The following is a 21,236-nucleotide window of genomic DNA, read 5'->3' on the forward strand; positions in this document are numbered from 1 at the left end:
CCGGGAACACGGGAGGGAAACGTCGCCGTCTGCCGCTGCTCACAGCTCACTCATGTCTGCGGGACAACAGCCCGACTTCTCCAGCGACGCGGTGTTCAACAGCCGGTTCCCCCTCCACCGCGCATGTCGGGACGGAGATGTTGGCGCTTTGGTCTCCCTGTCTCAGGAGCTCCCGAACCGGGCTCATCTGACCGCTGAAGACTCCTGCTACGGATGGACCCCCATGCACTGGGCTGCTCACTATGGACAGGTAAACTAGTGGGGAAGTTAACTACTGGCTGCACTAAAACTCTGTCCGGGATGTTTTGAGATTTTACGCAGACGTTAGTCCTGCACACATCTTGCAGTACTAAAACATTAAAGCACTTAATTCGACAGTAGGGACTTGCATGAAGCATTTCAGAAAGTTTATATTTTATGGCAATGGTTGGTAAAAAATTGCACCATCTGCTTTTCTTTACTGTATTAAAACGTGCTGTATGCATGCTGCCATAATACAGTTATGTCTGACTGTTACTGTACAATAAAGTTATCATGGGGGGAAAAAATATTTAAATAAATAAAGTAACGATTTGCAGCGTTTTCATTGGTTCCCATTGAGCCAGTAGCTTTTCAGGCGCCAAAAACAGCTGTAAGGAAAACGTGCAGGTGCATCTAATAACATTAGAGTAGGACTTTTGGAAAAAGTTCATTTTTTAAGGTAATATAATTAAAAAAGAAAAACTTTCATATATTCTAGATAAGTGTTTTTCAAAAGTCTGAGAATGCGGGCCTCCCCTCCTTTAGTTTACCTGGTCAGTTTTGCTCTAGTCCTTTATTTTTTTACTGAAACAGGCAAGAACAGTTTCTTATTTACAATAAGGGCCTGGCCGCAGAGAAAAGCCTCCTGTAGGGTGTGGGTAAGTAAAATAACGTAAACAAGAGGCAGAATAACAAACCTCATAAACCAGTCACAAAGACATAAATAAACAACATGAAAGAATAATTAAACACAGACAACCGAAACATAACAGACTAAGACATGCAACAATCTACAGAGAGAAACCAATTCAGCAAATGGCACAATAGTTTAATTAAATGACTGCAGCAGGGCAACAAATAACAAGATCAATACATAGCACCGCATGAAGCAGAGACAGATTGCTGTAAATAAGTTGGTGATTTTGCCTTTAAAAGTGGCAGTGGTGACTAGAGTGGCTAGAGTGTATTGCTTTTTAGTAGTAGTTGGTTCCTGGATGCCTAAAGGATCATGATCACACTCAAAATCACACATTTAGGCTATTCTATCCCCTTTTGATAATTAATGTAATAGGCACTTTATTATGTAATTAAGCATTATTATTATTATTTTTAGAACTGAGTACTGATTTCGTTCTTCATGTTTACATGGCAGAATGACAATAAAGATCCTTGTTGAATCCTTGTCATCCTTGAATCATCCTTGAATATTTTTTTCACTGAGCCTCTCATGAAACAGTTTAAAGGCCCAACTCTCACTTTGAAAACCTCTATTCTAGATTCATTACACATGACGTGAAATATTTCAAGCCTTTGTTTTGTTTGTTTTAATCTTGATGATCACGGCTTACAGCTCATGGAAATCAAAACTCTGGTGTCTCAAAATTTATTAGGAGGCTCTTGTCAGTATTCTTCAATAGTTCAATGACACGGTTCTCCCGATGTTGGATTATTTCGCTTGATTCTTTGTTTAACAACAGATGTTTTTTGTGGTCTAATTACTGGCTTTTGTTTTGTCTTTCCGTGCACGCAGCTGGAGTGCGTGGTGCGTCTGGTGCAGATGGGTTGTGAGGTAAACACGGTGACCAGCCGCTTCAACCAGACTCCAACACACACTGCAGCGTTTGGAGGACATCCTCACTGTGTGGTGTGGCTGACTCAGGCTGGGGCTGACGTCAACGGGCAGGTCAGTCTTTCAACAACGTCCAGTAGCGCTGTAACCAGATGTAATATTGTGCAATTACATTCCAAATGTGTCATATCTGATTACATTTTTTTAGGATCTAGAGACTTGTTTAAAATCTGGTAAACACAAATGTGAAAGGATCAACATAAGTCTAGTATTATGAAAGTAGAAAACAATTATCTTCTTCCGACCCTGTACGCAGGATAAGCGGTTGACGGTGGATGGATGGATGAAAACTATAAAATCCATTTGTAATTGTAATGTATTTATTATGTTCTTGTCAAGCTATTGAACTAACAGTGAAAAGTATTTATTTCACTATAAAGAGAGAGAGTACACCTAAGACTGAGAGCGTTGACTGTGGTTTCAGATTTTCCACTTAACATTTCAGCCTGTACATGTGTTCAAATGTGCAATATGTCACCTTTTATAAATGGATATCCCCTGGAGTTTTACATTGTGTCTTCAGGATTTTGTAGGTGAGGCTCCCATCCACAAGGCAGCTCGATCAGGTAGCTTGGAGTGTATCCAGGTCCTGTTGATAGCAGGTGCTAAGCCACAGTAAGTATCCTGCAGTCTTACCTCTGTGCAGCAACATAGCAGCTCTGTCTGAGTCTGAAGCACCAGGTTTGGTAATAATAATCCCCACTTTTAACGTTTAAAAGATACACTTGCTGGTGTTGGTGAGAAATCCTCACTGCTGGTGTCAGCCATCCTTCAAATGTCACACGGCCATACACCAGCAAGTCAAAAGTAAATTCAAATGATTCTGTGATCTGCGATTTGCCATTTGTGAGACACAATCTATGACAGCTGATTTAAAAACAGCCCAAGATCTGACTGTGCCCACATTAAGCCATCTGAGTTTTAAAACAGCATTTCCATATGAAATGATTTGCGTTCGCATTAATGTCCATGTCGTGTTTTTATAGAGACCTATGTCCGCAGAGAAATTATTAGGCTATATTTGCATTTAAAATACGATAACGGAGAAAGTTAGAGGCGGCTAAAGTTTGTCTTCTTAAATTTAATACCACACAGACCTCAACACTCATTGAGCAGCCCCCGACATAATTTTCTAAATTTTCTGGTAGTGATGAACGCAAAGAGACTTGTCATTAACTCTGCACTTCCTCTCAGCCCTACAGAGCTTCTTAGATTATTTTAGTTTATTGTTTTAGCCCCCGGGCGGCATGGTGGTCCGGTGGATAGCACTGTGGCCTCACAGGAGGTGAAGTTTGCATGTTCTCCCCGTGCTCCGGCTTCCTCCCACAGTCTAAAGACATGTGGCCTAGGTTGATTGGTGACCCTAAAATGTCCTTAGGTGTGAGTTGTGAGTGACTGGTTGTTTGTCTATGTGAGGCCCTGCGATGGATTGGCGACCTGTCCAGGATGTACCCTGCGTTTCGCCCGAATGGGATTGGCTCTGTACGCAGGATAAGCGGTTGCCGATGGATGGATGTTTTGGCCCCACAGGCTTTGCTCTCAGCAGCTGCAGCAGGCAGATGTGTTCACTGACAAACACTGTGGTTGATTTGTTGGACATGGAATGGCAATCAGTGGCAGTATATACGCATCACGTTCTTTTCAGCCTACACGCTGAAACACCATGGCAGCTTTAAGATGGACACACTCTGGAGGCCGTTTTGGGAAAGCTCATATTTTCGGGTGAGAAAAACACAGTTTTATGGCTGAAACTGAGAGAACAAGATGCTAAATGTGGACACACTCAGAAATTTAGGACCATTTTAAGTTTCACAATGTGGCTGTTTGTCTCTACAAACCAACCAATCAGAAAACAACATGAAATACAAATACAATTAATCATTAATAATCTCCTTCCATAAAGCAGGACTTAAAGTCTAGAAATATTCCATTGGCTGGAAGTTGGCATTGGTTTCACAGGAAATGTATAGAATTTATTTAATTCAAAATAGATCTGACATCTACAACTGTACTACAGAATATTGAAATCATTCTTCTCATGCTTGAACTTACATTATACCATAAAAACTGAAATGTGAGAATGAAATCGATTCTGTTTCTGATGCTTTTGTGCAATTTTGTGAAAAGGGTGTTATAGGAAGTACATTATTTTAGAATTAGGGGTGATGAAAAACACTGAATGTTGGTGCTGGTAAGGTATTAGTTCCTCTTTGATTTCTTTTGAAGAGCAGATTCTGCTGCCTGTCGAGGTGAATTGGCCTTTTAGTTTTTAAATGAAAGAAGAAAGACTAATATATTCCTCAACGTAAGGCACAAAAAGAACACATCATTTGGTATTGTTCAGATACTCAGGTCCCGTATTGACACTGGTGTGGGAACAATTCAAATGTTACCCGGCCTTTAGTAGAAGCTGGTCTGTCCTGTGTCTGTGATGGTGCTAAATATTGTTTTTTTATTAAAGGTTCAGTGTGTAAGATTTAGTGGCATCTAGTGGCGAGGGTTGTGAAATGCAACCATCTATCCAGTCTACCACTGCCCCCTAACCTTTCAAAGAGCGTAGGACTGCTACAGTGGCTGACAACAGCACAAAAGGTGTCTCTTGTGAGACAGCAGAGAGTGTCCAGTCAAGAAATGAGGGTTCTTTAGGTATATTTATTAAGAAATTATATTTACTTAATTATTCAGTAAAACCATATGTTATTGTGACTTGGCCACTGAAAGAAAACATAGAAAATGTGAGCCAAGAGTGTGAAACACCACAGTCCATTATAAACCACACATTAGATAAAGTTTACACAAACACTGACAAAGGAAACACATTCATTCACTCTGTGATTATGGACCATCGCCAAAACTGCCTGCCAACAACAATATGTGGCCCGCGGGCAGATTATGGTGCTTTGATAGTGGTAAAAAATATAAATAAATAAATGCTTGGATAGCGGTGCTGAAATAGATCTCAGTCATGACAGCAACAGTTACTCACACAATCACTTCCTCTTTAGTGGTTTTGCCTACAACATGAAAGCACGAGAAGCTTGTTTACTGTAATGCAGTATTTGGGGTTGAACTGAGCTTTACTCATTAAAAGAGTCTGTAGCTGCTTGACACACCTCTGAAAGAGCCGTCAGAGAGCGTGATTCCCCTAAATGTCCTCTGCCTGGAGATACTGGGGAATTTGTTTAAGAGAGAAACCAAAAAAGTTGTCTCGAGGTGGGATCAAACACTCAAACCTTGGGTTGTGTCCTGCACCTTACCGACTAAGTTAACCAAACAACATGTTGACGTAAGTCATTATTGTGGCTTATATTCTCATCCACCATCTAACGGTTGAAAGTATTGCTCCAATGCAAAACATATTTGCCGACCCCTGCTGTATATTACTACTACTTCTTCTTCTTGTAACGTACGTATTCAACACAGTGATGTTTGTCTGCGCTGCATGAATTCTACCAGAAGTAGAACAAGAAGAACGTAGTGACGAAACGCGCTCTGTAGCGCTGTTTGTCCGTTTTCAGCTACTGTAGAAACATGATGGTGCAAAGTGGCGACGTCGATGGGAGGGGGTGCCCGCAGTTATGTAGATATAAATGTCTCATTCTAAGGTAATAAAAACGTAATGGTTTATTAATTAAGGTCTTTACACACCACTGAAAACATAGTTATGGATCTTATATCGCAATAGATTGTCAGAAATATTACACACTGAACCTTTAAATTTAAATGAAAAAAATATTGATTTTAAATTTAATTGAATAGATGGTGTCATTTTACATTAGAATATGTATATAAGACTTATTTATTGGTTGAACGTTTACAGAACCTGCAGCAGGTCTTAGTGACTCAGCATCCTCTGGACCTCTAAACTGTCTAAGACTGAGGAGCTACTTTTAGTGTTAAAACTTAGTCCTAAAGTTGACACCAATATTATTTTTTTGGTATGTCTCCTAACTAACCCAACTAAGTGATCAAATATTTAATGAATGCAGCTTTAATATTTAGTTTTTTTCACTACAGTTTGTATTGGATTTAACTTCAAAAGAAATCAAATGAGTTGTGGTTGATTTGGACATCTGTGTCTGTAACACGACCTTCAGCCTCAGGGACAGAAAAGACGGTGTGTAGAAACTTGTAGTACCCGTTACTTTTTATTTGACACTGTTTGAATGGTCATACCATGTTACATTTTGAACTTAGTGTTTTAGACATGCTTTTGGCTCATTTGATATTTTATGTAAAGAAACTGCTGGAAGACACCCTGCACGTTCTGATGTTTTACAGCTACTGAATGTGAACAGGATTTTCTTAACTAATCCCAGAAAGAGGGGAGGAGTCCAAAAAGGCACTGCACAATCTTGACACATGTGCATCAGCGAGCGTCTTACAGTGTTCACTATCGCTTCCCACAGCTGGCCAACTGGCGAGGTACTTCCTGCCGTGATTGGTTTTTAATACTAAGAAAACACTGATTATAGTCATGTCTAGACCTGCATGCTTGTAACAGATTTTTAGACACTGTGCTAACAAACTGTGAGCTTACTGGACCTCAGGAGTCACCTGGAGGAGGATTGCGCTGTTGTAGTGGGAAATAAGCAGAGTAGACAAAGAATGCATGTCAGAAGATAAATAAAATAAAATGGTTGACTAAAACAAAATATCATGAGAACGTTTATCTGCTGTGATGAGTGATGGCATTGTTTCTAACAAAATAATCTCACCTTGCCAACTAGCTTTTTCTGAGCTCCTACCTCCCATCTCCTTGACCTAAGTGCCGCTGCATAATAACAGCTGGTCTTATATGGAGTGTGTCACATGATGGCGTCTGAGCCATCGCCGTGATAAGTGAACAAGCTCCATCCACTGTTGAAAACCACGAGATGCGTTTGAAAGCTCAGAAGAATCCAGTTCGCGGGCATCAAATTATGTTACGGATCCCGAGGTCAAGAAGCTTCCAAGCACACAATCTGTATTGAAGAAAGAAAGTTAAACTGTGTGGCAACTCTGATAAAAGGAGCTCCTCTCAACACCAGACAAGACACATTTTCAGACTTACTGTTGAGGACTATCAAATAAAAAGCCCTGATCCATAATGAGTCATTGTATTCCTTTGCTAAACCTTTTAAACTTTTAATAAAAACCTTGCTGCTGTTCAGCATTCAGAAACCATTACTGGCCGTCTCCTTCCTCCCAGTTTAACAGTAAATTCTCTGAAAATACTCAAGACAATACAAATTGCCTGAGCCGATCTGAAAGGTCACAGAAGAACCTGGAAATAAGTTGCATCATGGGCTCTCTGTAGGGCTCTCCACTTTAACACTGGTCTTATGCTGCGTTCCAGGCAACTCGGAAATGTCCTACTAGAAAAAGTACCATTGAATACACTTGAAGTCAGAAAAAAAATCCCCGACTTCACGAGTAGCAGCTGAATGACGTCCCTAAACCATAAAATAAAAAACATAAAGTATATTTGCACATTTCATTAAAGTAACACATACTATCGTATTGTGAAACCTGTTGTTGCTGCATGTAAATTGATGTAGAAATATGTTACCGGTGTTATCATAGGTACAGCAAGGGCACTTGTGAGGGTTCGATTGACAAAGGACCATCAGTTTATCACAGTCAGCCATGTTTTTTGTTCACTTCCGGCGTCATGAACCAGCACGCACCTGGAACGCTCTCAGGTCGGTAAAAAATTCCCAGTTGAAATTTCCGAGTTCCAAGCAGTCTGGAACGCAGCATTAGCTCTGGTTTTAGCCCCTGTTAATCCAGGACTCCATTATCTAAGCACCATGTCACACGTGCAGCTACACAGTGGGATGTCCAGCAATAATCAGCCCCCCTTTAGAGCTGGGTTATCTCTTTCTGTTCAGGGTTATCTTCAAAAACACAGGATTATGATAACGCCTGTCAGTCAGATTTAGAACAAAAGCACCAAGCCAGATAAATTAGAAACGTCAACCGTCATTACAGTTATATATTGGTGCTGTGTATACTGTATGTTAGCTGAATTTTGGCCCTTAAATTATTCAATCCGATTAACACTAGGAAATACTGCATTATCATCCTGCATTAAAATAAAACTTTTCATTTTGTCTGGTATTGAGAGAGACAATTCATCTAAATTTAATTGTTTCATTAACAGGACTGTGTTGTGTAAACTGTGTACTTTCTTGTTCATGTTTTGTACTACAGAGGATAGATCTTCCGTTAGTTTTGATAGTTTAGTTTTTGTATTGTAATCTTGTATTTGATAGCTTAATGTATTCACAATTGTGGCCACTTATTTCTTTTATTATCTTCTCTTTATAAGTGAGATCTCATTTTAGCAGCCCACCAATAAGATTTTAATCATTTAGCAAAAATGAATGTGTTGTGTTCTTCTTGTTCAGTTTAAGGAATGCCAACGGGCAGACAGCAGCAGACCTGGCCCACGCTCACGGCTTTCAGGACTGTGTCCTCTTCATCTCCAAAACCCAGAAGCACCTGCTGCAACTCGGCGGACTCCACGTGAACGGACTGCAGAATGGAAACGGTGACCCGTGTGGTCCGGGCCTGCTCAGCAGAAAGAGGCTGATGACTGCTGTGGACACGGGTCACATGAAGAAAGCCAAGAAAACCGATAGTAAGACATCTGTTATATGTTTTATTAGTTGAAATTTGACTTTGATTACACATTAAGAGACCAGAAACATCAACAAAATCATATATGAAGATGTAAACCATCCACCAATAGAATCAATAAAAAACCAAAACACTTTTATCCAGTGAGATCATTTAATTTTTACTGCTCTCCTGATTGGTGCACAGGCCATTTAAAATAATGGAGAAACAGAAAGTCTCATGTAACCCAAACTGTTGTAAGTGGTGGACAAAATAACTTTTCTGGGTCTTTTAAGGTACAGACTAAACACCTTACCTTCCACTTTGCTTATAAAAGTCTGAAATACAACCAATCTCAGAAAACAGTGAAACATGCCCATCACAATTTCCCACAGCTCAGGCGATTCTTTGGTTAAAAACAACATTTACATCACGAAAATGGAGACATTTTCAGATATAAAATCCACAATTAAATGAAGGAGTTTTGTTCATTATTTCACTGTAGGATCAACCGATGACCCACTGGTCTGTCTTCCTTCATTAATTTGCCTTTTTAGCTGCAATATTGCACATATTGTCCAAATAAAGCTTCTGAGAGTGTATAGAATAAGTCAGAGTTGTTAGCTTATAACTTGATCCCTGAAAATTTTATATCTCTGAAATGTACATGTCCCGACCTAAACTTTGTCTTTACCTTCTTTGGTTATTCTGAAGCAATGGATGTAAATGAAGCCTTGAAAGTTGATGCAAAAACAAATGTCTACAGCTGTCCTGATGTGTGAACACCTTGAAACAACCTCGGCCCCTTAATACAACCTCAGAAGCTTTGTTCGGACAATATTATATATAATATATTGGATGCTGCTCTCTTTTGTAACATTTAAGGTTTTTCACTGGACTTGTACTACTTGTAATTCAATACTAACAAACTCAAACTAAAAAAACTTTTGACCGGTAGTGTATATGATGTCATGTGTCCATGCATCTTTCTTCTCCGGCTGCTGCAGATGTGTTGGTGCAGACGCAGAGCAGTGAAGGTGAGGAGCTGGAGAGCATGAACATGGACTCTGCACCGGAGCTCGGCTCAGGTTAGACTGCAGCTTTTTTGTTACACTGATTTGTCGCTGATTACGATAAACAAAGCGTGTTTTGTGGAGATCACAAAATAATGTGGCGTGATCTGCTTATAAAGAGAGTAACTTTCAATATTTGCTTTTAAAAAAAAGCAGATGACTACAACAAAGCCATCACCAATGGCCATCATCACACGGCGCCTTACGCTGACCAGGATGGCCCCGAGCCGCCTAAGAGCCTCTCCTCGCCGTCCTCCCATCCAGCCAATCAGCAGTCAGCAGCTCAAGCTCAGGACTCGTTTGCCGACATGTGTGGGTCGCTGCACCTGAGCAGCAGTCCCAGCAGCTGCGTGTCCCACCGGCCGTCCTGGCGCGGGCTGACGGGAGCAGACTGCGGGGACTTCCTGCATTACGGACACTACCACGGCTTCGGAGACACGGCAGAGGAGCTGAGCGACAGCAGCCACCTCCACTACAGCAGCGGCATCCAGGCTGAGCACAAACACAAGAAGGCTGTGGCGAGCGCCGTCCACCTCTACCACGGCTCATAAAGACAGAGGGTTAGCCTCACAGCCAGCCTGCTGCACACGGGGAAGGATTTGTTTTTTTTTTAAATGCTTGCTTTAAAGAACTCTGACATTCTGTGAAATAATAATTTGAAGCCAAACCTAAAGTCACTACTACACAAATCTAGTGTCTAATTAACATTAGTCGACATATGTTGTAGAAATGAAAATGGAAAAAAGATAGTTGTGGTTTAGGAAAAGTTGGCATTGGAGATGTTTGCAGCAGCTGGGTGTGGTGAATGCACACGCTACCTGCGTCCCAGCTCCACACCCCAAGCTATACTGTCATAGTTTATACAAATTTGCACTTCTCCCGTCATCTTTATGCTTTGTGGTCACGTAAATTTTAATTATATACGGTGCACATCACACTCAGAATCGAGTGTATTTTAGTCTATTTTTTATACTAAATGTTGTTGCTTTTTCATATTTAACATCAGACTCAAAAACTGTTGAACTGAGTTAGTGTTTAAAATGGAAACGGGACAGAGCTAGTGTCCAATAGTCCTGTCCTCATGGTGGGGTTACCAGCTATCCATACTGACTAAAGTAAACACAGGTGACTCTTGGGTGTAGCGGTGAGGAGCTCTGCAGCTGTGGGAAGCTGTCGTACTTCACTTTTGACAGTTTTCCCCTGCTTGTAGTCTTTGTGCTAAGCTAGGCTAAACACAATCTAGACCTCCGGTATCTCTGCACAAAAATGAAACTGACAATAATACTACTAATATTGTCAGCCGTGGATGGTCTTTGCTCAGTTCTCCTGGAGATGTCTAATATCCAAATGAAACAACGCAGACATTTCTCAAAATGTCAGATGTCTCTTTTAAGGCTGCAGTATTTTGGATTTATCTCAAATGAAGGCCAGATCTGTGACCCACTGGCTCTGGATGTGACGGTGTTAACAGGTTTGTTGGCTGGACTAATTGAATTCCCCAGTGTCCACATCTCCGTCTGTCGTTGGTCAGAAACGTTTCCTGTTTGTTTCCTGCTCACATATAATGTTGATTCTCTGTAGTAAACAGCTGGAGGTGTGCATTGTTGAGGAGCTGCACCTGTCAGACAGTGTAGTATTACTTTCCTGAACTTCCTCTGTCACCTTCTAGTCTCCATATATCCTCACTGAAGTCGAGTTTAAAGGAACACGCCCCATTTCCTGCAGTGTATTTCTGTATTTACAACATTGACCTTTCTGTTAGTCTACTGCTAATGCTGGCTGGTTTGCACTATTAAGGGCAGTCAGGTTGGATTATGTGGTGTTTTGTGCATGTGGACAGTAGTTGAGGTGTGTGTTGATGGAGGCGGTCCTCTCTCCATGTGGCCTGATCTGCCGTCCTTCAGCAGGGAGGAACAACTGCACTGATACTGAATACGCCTTGTTAGCTTCGATCTACCAAAGGGAATGTATTAGTGTTTGTGTTTTTCATTGCATTTCAAATTTTTGTATTTATGTTTTAGAGCAGTCCTTAATCAGAGCTGTTTTGTAATTTTATAAAGCATACTGCTGTGTGCCTCTTTTTGTAAACACTATGTCAGCTGTGTGAAAATGTGCAGCATTTTGTGCCAAAACACTGACACCAACCAGGCACCGCTGCTTCTGACAATTGTTTTTATACTTGTTCTGCGTCTTTTCCAATAAAACATGTTTTACAGTTTCATAAAAATCGACCAAATTTATGAGACTTTCTTTATGTTGTGAGGGATTTATATGAGTTGAGGTATCATTAGCTTTTCCTTCTTTTACGTTGAATAAAAAGTACTTTTAAAATCGTCTAGACTGAAAACACTTACACATTATTAGTCCATAATTTCCTTGTATACCTTGAGTTGTTTGGGTTAGTAGTAGCATAAGTAGATGTTGATGTCTGTCTGTTGGCTGCTGTGCTCTGACAACGACTATGAGTAACGCCAGCAGTTCATTGGGAATGTACCAATCAAACACTCTGTTCCCTGTAGTTTTCCCTGGATTTACAACCATGATAAATAGTCTTTACATATCTAATTATTTTGAGCAAATTATACATATGCAAAACAACACGGTTTTCTCAGCAGTGAGAGAATAATTGATTATTTTATCCCATGTGCTATATGCAGCAAACAATCCCAAAAGCTAAAGTTTGAGAATCTCACTGTGAAAGTCTAAAAGACAAAATAGACTTCCGGCTGCTAGAGCTGCAACGATTAATTGATTAGTTGTCGACTATTAAATAATCACAATTTTGATAATATATTAATCGGTTTGAGTATTGTTTAAAGAAATGAAGTTAAAATTCTCTTATTCCACTTTCTTAAATGTGAATATTTTCTGGTTCCTTTACTAATCTATGACTGTAAACTGAATATCTTTGGGTTGTGGACAAAACAAGACATTTGAGGACGTCATCTTGAACTTTGGGAAACACTGATATAGACCAAACAAAAATGAAAAGGATCTTTAGTTGCAGCCCTGCTGGCTGCCATGTGATCTTTTTAATATCAGTCATAACGACTGACACCAATTACTGACACGGACAGTCAGAGAAATAAAACCTCTTAAAACTCTGCCAAACACATTATCTTAACAAATCCATATGACGCATTAATCAAACCTTTAAAAACCTTTATTCCTCAAGAAAACAAATGTGTCAAGCTGCGTGTGAATATTTAAGCGTAGACGTAATATATAATGTGTTTGATCAAGCACAAAAACAATTCCTATACGTGACAGACAACTTCTCAGCACAACGTCCTCTAGCAGATGGTTTCAGCCTTCTTTGGACGAAACCAGCCAAGATTGGACTTTCAGTAATACACTCACACAGAGTGAGAGCTGCTAGTTTAATAGGTACACCTAGCTAAAAGTAGAGCTGTCTCATACAACCCGACTGCAGAAAATCCTTCATGAGAGTTTCAGAGAGGTGTTGTTTCAACTGTCCGGTCATTTTGGAGGATGAGGTTTGTGGTGCTGTTTGAACTGCACTGTTTAAATACTAACAGGTGTTTCCATTTTGTGTCTGAGGGAATGAGGGGAGGGGAAAAGGATAAACTACATCCTCCAAACTGACAGTACAGTTGAATGATTGCCTCCCTAAAACAACATAAGACCATTCATTGCAGGAAAAATCCTGTATATACAATATGCACATTATATGGGACTATCAAGAATTAAAAAATGTATCATTTAATAAATGTAACTCTTATATTACATTACTATTACCTAAAAAAACCCACAAAGCAATGAGAATATTTTGTCTTGGTTTAAGCTTAAATATTCTGAAAACAGACTCCAGCTCCTACCAGCAGCAACCACCATTGATCATTTCCAGCTCATTTTAGGAGAATGAAAGCAACGTCTGCAAAACCTGACAACAAAAATGTTTGCACCATACGTCACCATACGTCTGCTGACCAAGAACTTGTTGTATGTAGGTGTGGAGGCAGAAATCTATGGACAGTTGCAGTTAAACCAAGCGTATGCATACCACTGAAGGGTAGTGAGAAAAGGTTTTTTTTAAAAACCAGGCCTTTAACGCCAACTGCCATTTTGTTATGTATTTATACAAATACTGGAAGAACTCGAGTGGCCCAATGTTTGACTTTTAGAAACCTCAAAGATAACAGAATCAAGAATGATTTCCGTCACAACTTGGCATTTTTATTGCAGTTGAAGTAGTAGCAGTATTGAAGCTGCTGCTAAAACCTTGTCTGTTCCGTGTGTCCATCACAAGTAATGTCATCAAAACCAAGAACTCATTTTTTTTTAAATTGCTTTATTTCCAATCTAAAATATCACTTCATCAAAAGAAAAGATCAAAACGGGTGCAAAAATGCAGCACACAACAGAGAGTATGCATTACAACATATTTCATGAAAGCACAATACATATAAAAGCTGCTAAGCGTCACCTCCCCAGATCCAGCTGAAGAGTCTTCTGCAGACTGGCTATGCTGGCGTCCAGAGCTGCCAGGCCGTCTCTGAACGCTGCCTCGTCTATGGTGTTACAGACTGACCCCGACCTCGTGCTCCAATCAGACAGCACGGACTCCACATCACACTGGGACAGTGTGGAGTTCAACAGCCGGCTCCGCTCCTTCTCCAGCCGCCGCCCACGTGACTGGACTTCATCTAAACAGCGCGATTGGTCGAGGTGGGAGTTTTGCTGGCGGGCTGAAGTCTCTGCACGTTTGACATCAGGATGTGATAATGTGTCTCTCAGCTGGACTGAGGTCAGATTCTTTAACCCTAGCGTGTTTCCTTCTCCCTCTGCAGCCACACACTCATGCACAGTGTGTGTGGGCTCCAGCTGAGCCATAGACATCAGGTACTGAGCGATGCGGTCTGTGGGAGGCTCTGCTGGCTCCGGTCTGTCAAAATGTGAGCCGTCAACAACCACAGGGCAATCAGATGAAGCCCGACTCTGAAGAATCCTGAAATGGACGCAGATGACGAGAAATGTGAGGGATTTCCTTTATCAAATGCATTCTCGTGTTCGAGGAATTTTCAGCATTTTCAGCACTTCTCAAAATAAACACAAACACACAGGCCTACCTGTTGAGATGTCCTATCTCTTCCAGCCTTTTTTGGGCGAGTGAAGCCAACTCACTCTTCTCCTGCTCGCTATCCAGCAACCTGCTTCTAGTGGCCTCCAAGTCTGCACACACAGCCACACACATATCACTACAGAAACACATTTACATTATGGAATAAGCCCACCAATATATTCATCATTGTGCAGTTATCTTGATCGGGCTGAAGCAACCGTATAGCCTGATAATACCTTATAACAGATATGTGGGCAAGTAAATGTCAAAAATATATTTGCGGTCATTTAGAAACGGTGTCTCCGTAACATAGTTTCTGCACCACAGGGCATAAATTAATTTACACGCCCTTTTATTTAAATTTAAATCTTTCTTGCCTTAAAATTAATGCATCTCTCTGTGTGCTGTGTGTTTATATCTCTTATTGACACTCTTACTTACTTTCCATTGTAATTTTAAATGTATTTTAGCTGTCCGGGTTTTGTTTTCATCGGTGAAATCGAAGTCGAAAATTACATTGGCTGATTGTTAAGAGCTTTATTATCTATAGGCTACTGGCCCGGTCTCACATGGGCTTCAGTCATATATTCAGCACACTAGTGAAGAACTCAGGATAGTAGACTGAGCATTCAAGCTGATGCAGACGACACCTTTAACACCACACAGTCGGAGCACTGTGAGGCGAAGTTAGAGCATCACCAAGCTGTACTCTCAGCAGGACTGTGTGTCTCAACCTGTCTTGATGAGGGCATTCTCAGACTCTCTGTCTCTCAGTTGGCTCTGTGTGTCCTGAAGGGCTTTCCGTAGTTCTGTGAGGTCATCCTGGAGTTCCTGCAGTCGGCACTGAGCGTCGGTGAGCTCCTCCTGCAGAGCCGACACTGTGGAGAAACGCATATCCTGAAAAAGTTCCTTTTCCTCCGTAATTTAAGTCAAAAAGTGAAACTTTCATACATTCTAGATTCATTACACAAAGTGAAATATTTCAAGCCTTTTTTGGATTTGATCTCAATGATTATGGCTGTCTCAGTCTGGTTCTCACAATTAACTTTTCCACGATATTCCCATCCCTTTAGTCCTGAATGTGAACTTCACAGAGAGCAACATAAAACACACGCAGGGCGTTACCTTCTGAGTTACAGAGTGTCTTCATGCTTTCTTGTCTCTCTGCTTTCTCTCTCTCCTTTAACTGCTGGTTCAAAAGCCTCACACGTCTTGGACACACGCACACAAACACACAGTAAGGGTCCATGTCTGAAGTGAAAGATAAAGTAAGGACTGTGTGTGTGTGTGTGTGTGTGTGTGTGTGTGTGTGTGTGTGTTACCTGCGGAGCTGAGTGTTCTGGCTGTGTAGTGATGATACGTCCGCTTCAGTCTGGATGTTTGAACTACCAATATTCATCAGTGGTGAGGACACAGCCTGCTCTAGATGACTGAGCAGCCTCTCTGCTACACTACCTGCAAACACACAGACACACACACACACTAAATGTGGTTTTTCTGTTACTGGGAACAAGCTGTGAACTGCAAAACAAAGAAGGTGTTTCCATCAGTTGTGACAAAGCGCCAGCTGTGGCTCATCTAATGTGGAGGGAGAACACAATCAACTTTTCTGCATTAATGGTGTGGGCTCTTAAAAGGGAGTTTTTCCTTTTGCTCATGGTGGAAATTGTTGGGTCTCTGTGAATACCATTACAAAGAATACAGTCTTGACAAATAGAGGACAACACATATTATTTAGCACAAGAGCCAACAGAGCGTGTCGGCCACCAACATTTCTACTACGCGCTTGCAAAGGGAGCGGTGAGCGGTGACTGTGTCTGTAGATTCTGGTTACCTTGTCCAGCGATCAGAGCCTTGAGTTCTCCCAGCAGATAGTGAACGGTCTTCACGTCTGTCTCTGCTCTGCAGTCCTCCTCGCTCTGTGTGTCCTGAGGGACGCCGTCAACCTGTCCAGGCTCCAGCTGCACGTTTGACATCTTCATGATGCAGGCGTGTATGCGTGAGTGAGCGTCTTCAACAGTGCTGTGGGTGTTGGTGTCTCTAACGGGAACAAACTCCTCCTCTTCGCTGTCACACTCTTCCTTCGCGTGTGGAGCTGCAGAAGCAGCCCGGCAGTCTGTCAGAGGGAGAGGCAGCCGGCCCGACGGTGAGGGGACGGAGGTCTGTGGTGGAGGGCTGGGCATCTGGGGCTGTAGTGGAGGGACAGGAGGGGAGAGGCGCTGCTGTGTTTGGTTGTGTGAAGGATGTAAGTGAGACTGCAGCAGGGTATGAGGTCGTTCCTGCGGTGGGTGGAGCTTCATTTCAGAGCATGCCGATGGAGCAGCAGACTGACGGGCTTTTGTTGGAGCTGGGCTGCCTGGTCCATGCTGGACTGACTGACAACTCCTTTGGGCTGAAGGTGGAGACAAAGGGAAGGTGTAGCATAGTTAGGCAATTGTAACAGAGGAATTTGCCTGAACCATCAATACTGAAATTTGAGCTGCAACTACCTACACCTGTAAGATTTCTGCTACACACACACAGTCCCACAACCACTTCATCAATCCTGCCTGCTAGTCTGTTGTCATTAGTCAGTCTTGACTGGATCAATCTGTAAGTTTCGATACCAAATTAAATGTTTTGATATGAATTGAATTGTGTCACCGGGGTCATCGGGCATAGATGAGCAGGGGGGGCACAACTCTTTTTAAGGTGTGGCACACTGACGTCGGCTTATTGGACTTCTACGGCACACATGTGGGACTGAAACTATTAAAATCAGAAAGGTGTTGTGGAGCTTCGGCCACAGTTTTGAAGGGTTGCTATGAGTTTCGCAAACCACCAGATGTTACTGTCCCAAAGCCCCAAAGCTTCATCTAGTTTGTTGGTAATATGACGTCCTCATGACTCCAGACATCTTTACTCGCCATACATAAGGGACCACAATGAAAACAAGTCTTGTTGAGACTTTGTTGTGTCGTTCTTGACGTTTGGTAACTGTGATGTCCTCCTTCTCAAATAAACTAAACCTCACATATATACACACTCCTACCTATCTTTGTAGGTAGCTTCTTGGTGGTCTTCTTCCCCAGCGAGGTGGATGGTTTTGATTTGGCAGCTCCACCCTTCACTGCTGTGGGAAGGTTTGGCAAGGCTTACAGACACACACAGAGACATATGTCATTATGATAGAATAGGATTTTAATTAATCAGTTAAGTATTAAATGTGTTTGTCCAACCAACAACTTAAAGATATAAATGATACAGAAATCAGATAAAACAGAAAACTAGCGAGTGGAGAAGCTGGAGGCAGAGGACAGTTTGTGTTTTTGCTTGATTAAAGGTTTATTAAAAGTGCTGTTGATTGCATATCTCTCAACTAATCAAGTGATTGTTTCAGCATTACTTGTAACAAACTATTAGCTGCACTATTCAATGCAATGTTACATTGTAATTTCATCAGACCTGCCTTCTCTGCCTGAAGGATGCCACCAAGCAAGGCAGCACACCGGTCCAGACCCTTATGGAGATAGGTGACCTGAGAAGACAGAACACAGCTGTGAGCGTTAACACAGAGTTATCCAAGGAAGGTTAAAATCAAAGGCAACTGGACTTGCCTCTCATCCGGGGGGTCAGACTGGCAAGGAGTCCAGCTATTAAACCTCTGTGGGGTCGTTATCAAGCTGTTGGACACTGCTCGGTTCGTTAGTGCTCCCGACTGTAACCACAGGCTTTATGGTCGGTGGAGTCACGTGAGGCCAAATTTGAGTGTTTTCTCAAATTCAAATTAGCTTTATTGGCATGAATGTATAGCAATAATATTGCCAAAGCTATATTTAAAGTACGTACGGACAATTAATTTCATACATTTCATTAGATAAGGAAATAAAACAGCAAAAGTTGTGTTTGTGTGTGTTAAATAATAAAAAAATATATATAAAAATTAAAAATTCCGTAAAAATAAATATTTTAAAAGTAAATACGTAAAACAATAAGCGTGGGCGTGTTAGTTTCTTAGAATATGAAAATAATATATTAAAGTTAAATAAATAAATAAAACAGTAAGCGTGTGTTAAAAAATAATAATAATAACAGAAGAAGTTTTCTCACTCTCTTGGGCAGAGATGAAAGAACAGCATTGTAAGTGGAGGATACTCTGTTCAGAGATGGTCTCTATGCTGCTGTAAATGGCCTCTTTCGAACCAGTTCCAACCAAGCGGTATTCATCACCTTGACGACCCCACAGAAATTAAGTGGATGAGAGGCGAAACATCTTCAAGTATCTTCAACCAAGTCCAGCTCCCCTTGATTTTAACCTTCCTTGGATAAGATTTTCAAGGCTCTGCTCGTTTTGGATAATGAGCGAATGATATCATGGAAGTGTGCAAGCTCTGTGAAATGGTCATGGGAAGCTGTTACATTGGGGCTGAACTCTCCATCATACAGATTATAGAATCTTTGTTTTCTTTCTGTTTAGAAATCAATGATTCCTGTTCTACATGATCAATATCACTCCGCTGAATGCCGCTTTGATTCACACGTTGCTTTCTCCTGTACTGTGTACTGCTGCTTAGTCATACACATCACTATCATGCTCAACATGTCCTCTCGTGTCTTTTGCAGCGATTGTAAATTAGCTCACTTCATTACCTGGTCTTCAGAGTCTGTGGAGTACAGAGAGTAGGCTGGCTCAGGGCAAGCAGCCGGTCCTGGATTTGGAGTCACTCTAACAGCACTAGTAAGAGGAGGACAGCACAGCATAAGAGTCAGGACGGTGCAACATATAGTGTATATACATACAATACCAGTTAAAACAGACACTCATTTACATTTTCTGTCCATTAACATCAAATTAATCAGAAATAGAGTGAAGACATTGGTAATTTGAATATTGTTGCTGCAAATGGGTGATTTGTAATGGAATATTTCCAAAGAAAGTAATGTGTTTCTGGCTATTTTGAGCCTTTAAAAGGAGCCCACAATTTCTGATGCTTCAGATACTCAACTAGGTAAATGATTAGCTTGACATAGCAAACACAACATGCCATAGGAACACTGGGCTGATGGTTGCGGATAATGAACCTTTGTAGATATTCCGTTACAAATCAGCAGTTTGCAGCAAAAACCGTCATATAAAACATTAACGATGTCTTCACGGTATTTCTGATCAATTTGATGTCATTTTAAAGAACAAAACAAGGACAAACTTTTGACTGATAGTGTATACAGTCACTTTTTAGAAGGTGAATTAATTTCAGGCTGCTCACCGTCTCCTGGCCGGCTGCACTTTGACTCCTCCTGTCAGCCTCCCGGATGTCACCACCTGTCAATCACAACCAACACACCACAGTCACAAGCCTATTTCCTACACACGGCTGTCATACTGAAGCGACTTAAATCGTCTTTGTAAGACTGTCCACATCCACGTGTGTGAGGTGCCTGCCAATACTGAGGCACAAAGAGCCACTGGAGCTGCGGCATGAATACACTGCCTGGAACAGCTGATGATGAAGCTCTCACGTCCCCAAATGTCAGCAAGAACTTATTAATAAATGAGTTGTGCATAGAATACTGCTGGTATTGACATGTCATTTCTCCAAAACTGCTCAATGGACATATTTTATGTTTATACACTGCAATTGGGTCAAACATGTTGAATCTGAAATGCAAGTCTGTCAGATAAACTTCCAGCTGAGAGTTCAGTTACAGACACGCAATTATTCCTAGTCTAAGACTAACTTACTCAAAACAATGAAATGTGCATTTTGCATTGTTAACGTTCATATTTAGCTGAAGCACAAACTACAACACTGCTATTTACTGTGTACTATAGGTTTCCTTCTTGCTTTAAATTTACAAATATCAACTATATCTACAACAAATCACTCAGCTTCAAAGTGAGACTTATCTAAATTAAACAACGTGCATCCACGCACACAGCACAGTGCCAACTAATTAAATAACACTTCAAACAGCTAGCTGGTTGTCTCGGTCATGTATTACATTTGATTTCAGTCGGTATTACTTTGCTTTTAGCGGTTCCTTTCATGGTTCACGGCAGCCTCAGGCAGTGCTGGCCAGGGTGCAGACTTTCAGGACTTATGAAGCTGTTAGGTTCGAAGTGTTTTCTCCATGCACGGCTTTGTTTAGTTTCCACAGGTTCCGGTTTGAAGCCACAAGTTTCAAACGGGAAACATGTCGCCGACCAATCGAAATGGCACACTCAAGAGCCCCGCCCACAGAGGGCGTGGCTGCAGGAGCAGGACGTTTTCCTCTCACTGAGAGTGCATTGATACACCTGATACAGAGAGTTAAACAGGACTGTGTGGCATGCTAAATCGCATAAAACAGATCTGTTTAGATAACGGATGAATCCAGAAGTTATGATACGAGTATTACAAATAGTTGAAACTCCGGTTCAGTTTCATTGGTCCAACGTTACTAATGAAATGGTTGTTATGGAGATGACGGGGAAACTACTTGTAACATAGAAAAACTTTTTTAAACCTTTAAGATCAGCTGCATCTCTGCAATCCAGAATAAATTTGGAACTTAACTCCATATTACACGTTTTCTAAATTAGGTGAGACAAATTAAAATGCTTTGAGAAAACTTTATTTGCACAATG

At 41.2% G+C, this 21,236-nt stretch overlaps 2 protein-coding genes across 3 annotated transcripts; one reads left to right on the forward strand and one right to left on the reverse strand.

Moving 5' to 3' along the window:
• Window positions 1-20: 20 nt before the first annotated feature.
• On the forward strand, window positions 21-11,782 carry ankrd10a (ankyrin repeat domain 10a). 2 transcript variants are annotated; one of them, XM_038715954.1, is made up of 6 exons: window positions 21-250; window positions 1,772-1,924; window positions 2,394-2,485; window positions 8,263-8,495; window positions 9,481-9,561; window positions 9,700-11,782. In XM_038715954.1, the coding sequence occupies exons 1-6, from the start codon at window positions 53-55 to the stop codon at window positions 10,095-10,097; spliced, it is 1,155 nt and encodes a 384-aa protein (XP_038571882.1). In that variant the 5' UTR covers window positions 21-52; the 3' UTR covers window positions 10,098-11,782. The 2 variants fall into 2 exon arrangements, with proteins under 2 accessions (XP_038571882.1, XP_038571889.1); XM_038715961.1 differs by having other exon boundaries at window positions 9,703-11,782.
• A 2,056-nt stretch (window positions 11,783-13,838) lies between these two features.
• Window positions 13,839-20,781, reverse strand: ccdc14 (coiled-coil domain containing 14). The gene is made up of 11 exons (XM_038716020.1): window positions 20,634-20,781; window positions 19,876-19,931; window positions 19,259-19,343; window positions 18,074-18,146; window positions 17,661-17,762; window positions 16,464-17,021; window positions 15,952-16,084; window positions 15,755-15,840; window positions 15,364-15,507; window positions 14,637-14,739; window positions 13,839-14,515 (listed from the first exon to the last, which is right to left on the reverse strand). Exons 1-11 carry the CDS (start codon window positions 20,655-20,657, stop codon window positions 13,990-13,992), a joined length of 1,890 nt encoding a protein of 629 aa, XP_038571948.1. The 5' UTR covers window positions 20,658-20,781; the 3' UTR covers window positions 13,839-13,989.
• Between the last annotated feature and the right edge of the window lie 455 nt (window positions 20,782-21,236).

The sequence above is a fragment of the Micropterus salmoides genome, unplaced genomic scaffold (genome assembly GCF_014851395.1).
Source record: "Micropterus salmoides isolate LMB-PRFRI ecotype aquatic unplaced genomic scaffold, ASM1485139v1 Ms_hic_scaffold_1, whole genome shotgun sequence".
NCBI lineage: Eukaryota > Metazoa > Chordata > Actinopteri > Centrarchiformes > Centrarchidae > Micropterus > Micropterus salmoides.

What these genes read in the sequence shown, in the direction of transcription:
- ankrd10a (XM_038715954.1), top strand. Translation starts at nt 53, where the DNA reads ATGTCTGCGGGACAACAGCCCGACTTCTCCAGCGACGCGGTGTTCAAC. An exon ending in GGGCTGACGTCAACGGGCAG is followed by an intron (nt 1,925 to 2,393) that starts GTCAGTCTTTCA and finishes TTGTGTCTTCAG; the next exon opens with GATTTTGTAGGTGAGGCTCC. An exon ending in ATAGCAGGTGCTAAGCCACA is followed by an intron (nt 2,486 to 8,262) that starts GTAAGTATCCTG and finishes CTTCTTGTTCAG; the next exon opens with TTTAAGGAATGCCAACGGGC.
- ccdc14 (XM_038716020.1), bottom strand. Translation starts at nt 20,657, where the DNA reads ATGAAAGGAACCGCTAAAAGCAAA. An exon ending in CCTTCAGGCAGAGAAGGCAG is followed by an intron (nt 17,763 to 18,073) that starts GTCTGATGAAAT and finishes TGTGTCTGTAAG; the next exon opens with CCTTGCCAAACCTTCCCACA. An exon ending in CAGAACACTCAGCTCCGCAG is followed by an intron (nt 15,841 to 15,951) that starts GTAACACACACA and finishes CGTGTGTCCAAG; the next exon opens with ACGTGTGAGGCTTTTGAACC.